Source organism: Macrobrachium rosenbergii, chromosome 22 (genome assembly GCF_040412425.1).
Source record: "Macrobrachium rosenbergii isolate ZJJX-2024 chromosome 22, ASM4041242v1, whole genome shotgun sequence".
Lineage (NCBI taxonomy): Eukaryota > Metazoa > Arthropoda > Malacostraca > Decapoda > Palaemonidae > Macrobrachium > Macrobrachium rosenbergii.
The window spans coordinates 9872200-9878695 of record NC_089762.1 but is presented as its reverse complement, the minus strand read 5'-3'; the positions used below and the strand labels follow the sequence as shown (position 1 = coordinate 9878695).

General features: G+C 39.2%; 1 protein-coding gene across 1 annotated transcript in view; it reads right to left on the bottom strand.

Annotated features, from left to right (window-relative positions):
* LOC136850371 (uncharacterized) overlaps positions 1-5276 on the bottom strand; it is a 13917-nt gene extending 8641 nt beyond the window's left edge. Inside the window, exons 1-2 of the mRNA XM_067123983.1 lie at positions 2762-5276; positions 1358-1561 (exon numbers count right to left, since the gene is read on the bottom strand). Coding sequence (XP_066980084.1) covers positions 1358-1561; positions 2762-5162 — 2605 coding nt within the window. The 5' untranslated portion in view covers positions 5163-5276. The remainder of the gene's footprint in view (positions 1-1357; positions 1562-2761) is intronic.
* Positions 5277-6496: the final 1220 nt, after the last annotated feature.

Sequence of the window (6496 nt, the reverse complement as noted above, 5' to 3'; positions counted from 1 at the left end):
CTGCAGTCTTCCAGTGTTACAGCTTCGTTCGACTCTGTCATGGGCGCCTGGGGTTAGGACTTGTGCTTGAGGGCTAGATGGTTGCCGTGTCGGCTCTGTCTTTGTTGTCCTGCAGTCTTCCAGTGTTACATAGTCTGCAACTCTGTCATAGGCGCCTGAGGTTAGGACTTGTGGCTTGAGGGCTAGATGGTTGCAGTGTCGGCTCTGTCTTTGTTGTCCTGCAGTCTTCCAGTGTTACTTTTGTCTCGACTCTGACCATGGGCGCCTGAGGTTGGAGGACTTGTGCTAGGGCTAGATGGTTGCAGTGTCGGCTCTGTCTTTGTTGTCCTGCAGTCTTCCAGTGTTACAGCTTTGTCTGCGACTCTGTCATTTCGCCTGGGGTTGGAAGACTTGTGCTTGAGGGCTAGATGGTTGCCGTGTCGGCTCTGTCTTTGTTGTCCTGCAGTCTTCCAGTGTTACAGCTTCGTCTGCGACTCTGTCATGGGTGCCTGGAGTTGGAGGACTTGTGCTTGATGGCTAGATGGTTGCCGTGTCGGCTCTGTCTTCGTTGTCCTGCAGTCTTCCCCTGTTACAGTTCGTCAGTGGATGTTTGTGTAACTCTGGCTGTAATGTAACTAGTAGCATGCTGCTTACGTACTTATTAAACTGTTTATGTAGTTCATATGCTGCTTATGTATTTATTAATTTTGCTGCTCAAGTGTTTATTAATTTGAAGTTTAAGTTACTTGTATTGTATTTTGCTGCTGTTAAGTAACTAATTTTGATAGTAATGCTAATTTTAAATATGACTCGACTGTAAATATGTATAGCTTACTGTAAATAAATTAATTTTAAGGTAACTTTTTGGTTTTGTTCTGCTCCTCCTCCTTTGTTTGTCACCTCTCGTCAGTCATTTCAGCCCAGTTGCTTGTTTCTGTAAAGAACCTGTAGATCTCGGGAGGCGAGATCATAATAGTATATATATATGTACTGTATATATGTGTGTGTCTATATATGCATATATATATATATATATATATATATATATATATATATATATATATATATATATATATATATATATATATATATATATATATATATATAATTGACTAAGATTCACTGTACTATTATAATTTAGAGGAAATCAGCAGGTTAAAATATAATTAGCATGAAATAGTTACTTTCAATACTATTATTCACCAATTTATATTTAAAGATTCATTCCCCAGCCTCTTATTCATCATCTCCTGCTACTCTCACTTCTCCTTCTTTTCATTCTGCTCATAACATGGGAAGAGGGGGAGGACAGAAGAAGGAAAAGGAATAAGAACGGTTTCTCTTGTGACGGCTGACTTTTGATGATACTGATACTCACCTTTGAATAAGTTAATCACTAAATCAGTGGTTCCTCCTTCTTCCCTGTTTGTTGGAAGCGTCCTGTTGATGATTTTGGCAAAACGATCCTCAGGAGATTTAAACAACGAGTATTCTAAGTTCAGTTTCTTTGCTGAAGTCATGAGAGGAATGAGACGATGAAGGCTCTCTAAGTCTTGGTATCCTTTATCAGAAGACTTCAAATCTATGGGATGAAAAATTAGAGGAATTTTTCTTAGAGATGATGATGATGGTAATGATTTTATCTTCATCAACAGAAAATAATAACTGACTATAGTATATATACAGATCAAAAGCAATATAACTAAACTGTTGCTGTTTTTTTTATTATGTAATTCAAATATATATATATAATATATATATATATATATATATATATATATATATATATATATATATATATATATATATATATATATATATATATATATATATGTATATATATATATATAATAGCTGACAAACCCAGCTACCTGGGAAAACTCTGAATGACAACTAATAAACTCTCTCTCTCTCTCTCTCTCTCTCTCTCTCTCTCTCTCTCTCTCTCTCTCTCTCTCTCTCTCTCCCCTGTCCTGTTAAGATAGTTGCTTCAATTACGTTGCCGAGAATTTTTTACATTTTAAATTTCACCCCTTCTCACATCCCCATTTCTATCGGGGCTGAACTTCGACTTAAAGGGCATCGAGAGTGTCACTGTTCATCTCATTAGCCTCAAAAACTATGGATTAGACACTAATACAGTATATGCCATTTTTGGTTATTTTTACATGTTACCCCTTCCCACCCCCGCCCCCTTTGGTGCCAGTGACGTCTTACATCCACCATAGTCTTTTCCAGATAGTAAGACATTTTTATACTGAAATGAGGTATGATAAACCATAGAGTTTATTTAGTTACTATACTAAGTCTTCTTGCAGAAACAGCCCTTTTTCAGGGAAGTCCTTCCCACCCCCACTCTCCTTTGGTGCTAGGGATGTCTTACCCCCACAGTATTCTTTTGGCTGAAATTGCACAGTGCGTTTCAGAGTTCTGCAGGAACACAACACACACACACACACACACACACACACACACACAATATATATATATATATATATATATATATATATATATATATATATATATATATATATATATATAGTGAGACAGTGAAAAAACACACACATGCTGAGTATTAATATAATTCTTTGAAACATCTTATCAAATGAAACAAGCAATTCAATGACAGTGCTACTTTCCTTCCAGTGCCTTTTCAGAGTTGCTCTACATAGATAACTCAAGAAGAAACAGTGAATAACTAAAAGGCTAAAGTTGTTTGAGTCATGGCTGAAGGTTTTAGTACTTTATAATTAAGGGATTAAAGGTTGAAGTTCCTACTTACCTAAATAATCCACTGGAGGAAAAGCCTTTCCTGATAGTTGTATGTAATCACTTAGATTTATAAACAGCAAAACCTCCGTAAAAATACACAGTTCTTTTGTAGCCTCCAGTGTTTTGTTGAGTTGCGATAGATCTCTTAGTTTCTTTGAGAAAAATTCTAATTCAATCTCCTTGGGCCTCAGTTTAGGCAGTAAGGATGGTAGGACATAAAGACTCTTGGTTTCATGGAATCTTACTCGGTCCTTCAGAGAAAATTTTCTCATTTGTGCCACAAGTGACTCCAAAACCTTTTCGTCTAATCTGCTTTCAATACATGGTTCCAAAAGATGGTCATGTGTGCCAAAATCATCATCATCATCGAAATATTGTGATACATAGAGTTCATGAATGTAATGTATTGTCTTATACAACACATCTCTCTCAGTACTGTAAAGTATTCCTAATATGAAGGACATTACTTCCATTAATATCCTAAATAACTGGAGCTGATCACTTCCATCCCATAATCCTTTCGACTGCAGCACATCTCGAACAATATTTCCTCCTTGTGGCCTTCCAATTGATGCGATGATGTCATCACAGATATTACCTGCAACTGCAAACTCCTGCTCACTTCTATGTCTGTGACAGTATACCTTCACAATCTCCAGATGCTTCTTTGTTTTCTTTATGGAGAAATAGGATGACATGATGGCATCAAAGTTCTGAAGTACCTCTGGACAACTAATTTCCCTTTTGAAGCTTCTTGCATCTGCCTCAGACCATTCATATTTTTTCTCATTGTAATGTTTCAGAGACCATCTTCTGTACAGTGCATCAAATTCTTCCAGTGATTCAACAGAGATTCCATTCTTGTTAGAGATTCTCTTGATCTTGTGCTTTCTCAGCTGTAAGTAGAATGATGTCCTGGTGCTCATTTCATCCCTTAAATCTGGACACTCAATGTAAAGGAGAATGAACAGGTTAAAATACAGTGGGGTTTGCAGGATGGTTCTAGTGCCAGTGTTCATTTCTGCTATTTTCTGAAGCAGCTCTCTTTTCATTTGCTCCTGTTGGGTGACGTCATCACCTTTCACCAGGTGGCCAATGAGCTTTTCTGTGAGCAATTTCATGTCCTCCTCCTGAAGACCTGAAACTTTGAGGTTGATTCTGGAACGTTTTGCTTTGTTCACAATATCTGTTAGTCCCACAGCATTCCTTGGACGTGTTGTGACAACAAACTTCATATTTTTCGTATTGAGCTCTAAAAAGTGTTTAAATAACTTTTTAGATTTCTCATTGGCCTCATCATAGCCATCACACAAGACCAAACACTTTGAACCTAGGACTACCGATTTGACAAGATCAAAAGGAAATCGAGCAATAGTGTTTGGAATCAAGTTCTTAAGGTAGTCATCAAAGTTGTCATGGTCATGATTCCTGAACTGCATGCAGAGAAGGAATGGGAAGGAAGAGAGTTCTGGTATATCTGTTGTCTTCTTGCACCATCCCTCTGCATAGGAACAAAGAATTGTGGTCTTTCCAGAACCTGCATCACCGGATAATATCACAACTTCAGGGTCTTTTCCCATTTTGTCTTTGTTGAGGATTTCTTTTTGATTTACACTAATACTTTTATTGCCATGGGGACCACTATTTAACTCCTGATCATCTTCCACTTGTAAAGAGACCATGATGTTGCCTGGGTCTGTAGTACCATACTGAGCGAGCCAGTCATAGGGCAAAATCTGACAGAGGCGATCATTAAGACACAGGAATTCTGCTTCAGAGCATTTGTGTATCATGTCAGAAAACTCACTCGCAAACTCTTCTATTTCTTCTTTAAGTCTTTGTACATCCTGAGGATTTGAGGGATCATATTTCTCACGGATCTTTTCTAGGAGCTTTGGAACAGCATCTTGGATCTCTGCTTTAAGATTGTCACTGTCATCACTGTGTTTTGGAAAGAGAGACTTGGTTTTCTCAAGTGTTTCCTCAAGCGTTGCTTGAAAGTCTCTGAGTTTACTTTCCAAATCAGTGTCTGACATATTAGGGACTTCATGGCTAACAATGTTCCTTTCATCTTTGATTTTTTTCACTAATTCTCTGGTTTCGTCACCAGGGTCATTCACCCCCTTTTCCCAAAGAGCCTGGCAGATTTTGTTCATCACTGTGATGTCCAGATCTTCTGAAGGTTTTTCTGTGAGATTTTTTATTTCCTGTGGGTTGAAAGGACTTTTTTTCCGTTTTAGTGGAACTTGGTTCTCTTCGAGAATCTCTCGGATTCTCTTGTTTTGTCCTTCAAGGAAGCTTAGGTTGTATATTTTATAAACCACTTCCTTCCCCCAGTGCCTCACAAAATGGTAACGCCTCAAAGATTTAAGAGTATATAGAGAAGAAATTGATCCTGAGGAGGAAGCCATATTTTATATATATCAACACTGGGAGGCCAATGCAGTCTATGCTTGTGCATCCATGTTTTCTCTTGCAAAAGACTTCAAGAAGAAGAGACAACCTGAGAAGGATAAAAAAATAACAGCAGTTAAAATCAGGAAGGAGAACGAGAGAATCATCAGTAATGATGATAACAAGAGAAGCAGTGTTGATATCAGCTTTAACTTGACTACTCATGATGAGATCAATAAGAGGAGGGAGGAGAAACCAGAGAGAATTTGAGGAATTGGAGGAAGGGAACAGATTGATGGATGGAGGAGACTGGAGAAAGGGAAGGAAGCAGACATTTTGCTTAGGCTAGGTTAGCCTAGCTTAGTTTAGGTTAGGTTAAGTGTAGATTAGGTTAGGCTAGGAAGTTTTTATGGAATTTTGGACAATTTTGCCACATTCTGGCCACTTTTAGCTTGTATTTGCTCTTTTTGGCCATTCCTTTATCCAATTTAGGCCTTTGTTGCTCATCATTCTGATTGCTTTGGCTCTTTTCGTACAATTTCATTTGAAAGCAAAAGGGGAAGGAAAGGGAAGGAGAGAGAGGAGGGGGGGGGGGAGAAAGGAAGAGGGAGAGACAAAACATCACAAGTAATTTTAACAAAAAATAAGTCCAGTAGCCAACTTTTAAATTTTCACTCCATCTCGTTCATCCTCCCCCAGTATTCCACCTTTCCCAGTTATACACTTTTTTGCGCCCCCCACATCCCGCCTCATGGCTTAAACCAATCCTCGATCAAACCATTTTCATATTTTAGGCAAATTTTTATCCAATTGCACAGTTGGTTCTCTACTGCCTCCCCCTGCCAACTTAGGTGCATCAAAATTGAGTTGCACATTGCTGGCGCCACCTGCACTGATTCCCCATAGGCAGTAACTCCCTCCCTCCACCCACTTGACTATTTTTGGCAGATTTTTTCTCCCTCTTCAGACTTCCCCTCTGGTGGCGCCCCCTGGACACTTAGGAGCACCCAAATCAACTCGGAATATCCTGGCTGCAACCCCCCACCCCCAACTCATTCCCTACCAAAAGTAAGCCCCTGCTCCAATCGTCTATTTTTGGTCAGTTTTTGTTCGTTTTTCAGACTTTGCCTCTGGTGGCCCCACCTGGCCACCTAGGGCCACCCAAATCCAGTCGGCCATTCCTTGGCTGGCTGCCAACCCATTTCCTACCACAAATCCGTCCCCTGTTCCACCCATCTATTTTTGGCCAATATTCTCTCTCTCTCTCTCTCTCTCTCTCTCTCTCTCTCTCTCTCTCTCTCTCTCTCTCTCTCTCTGTTAACAAGAAGCAAAGGAAAAAGACAACTAAATG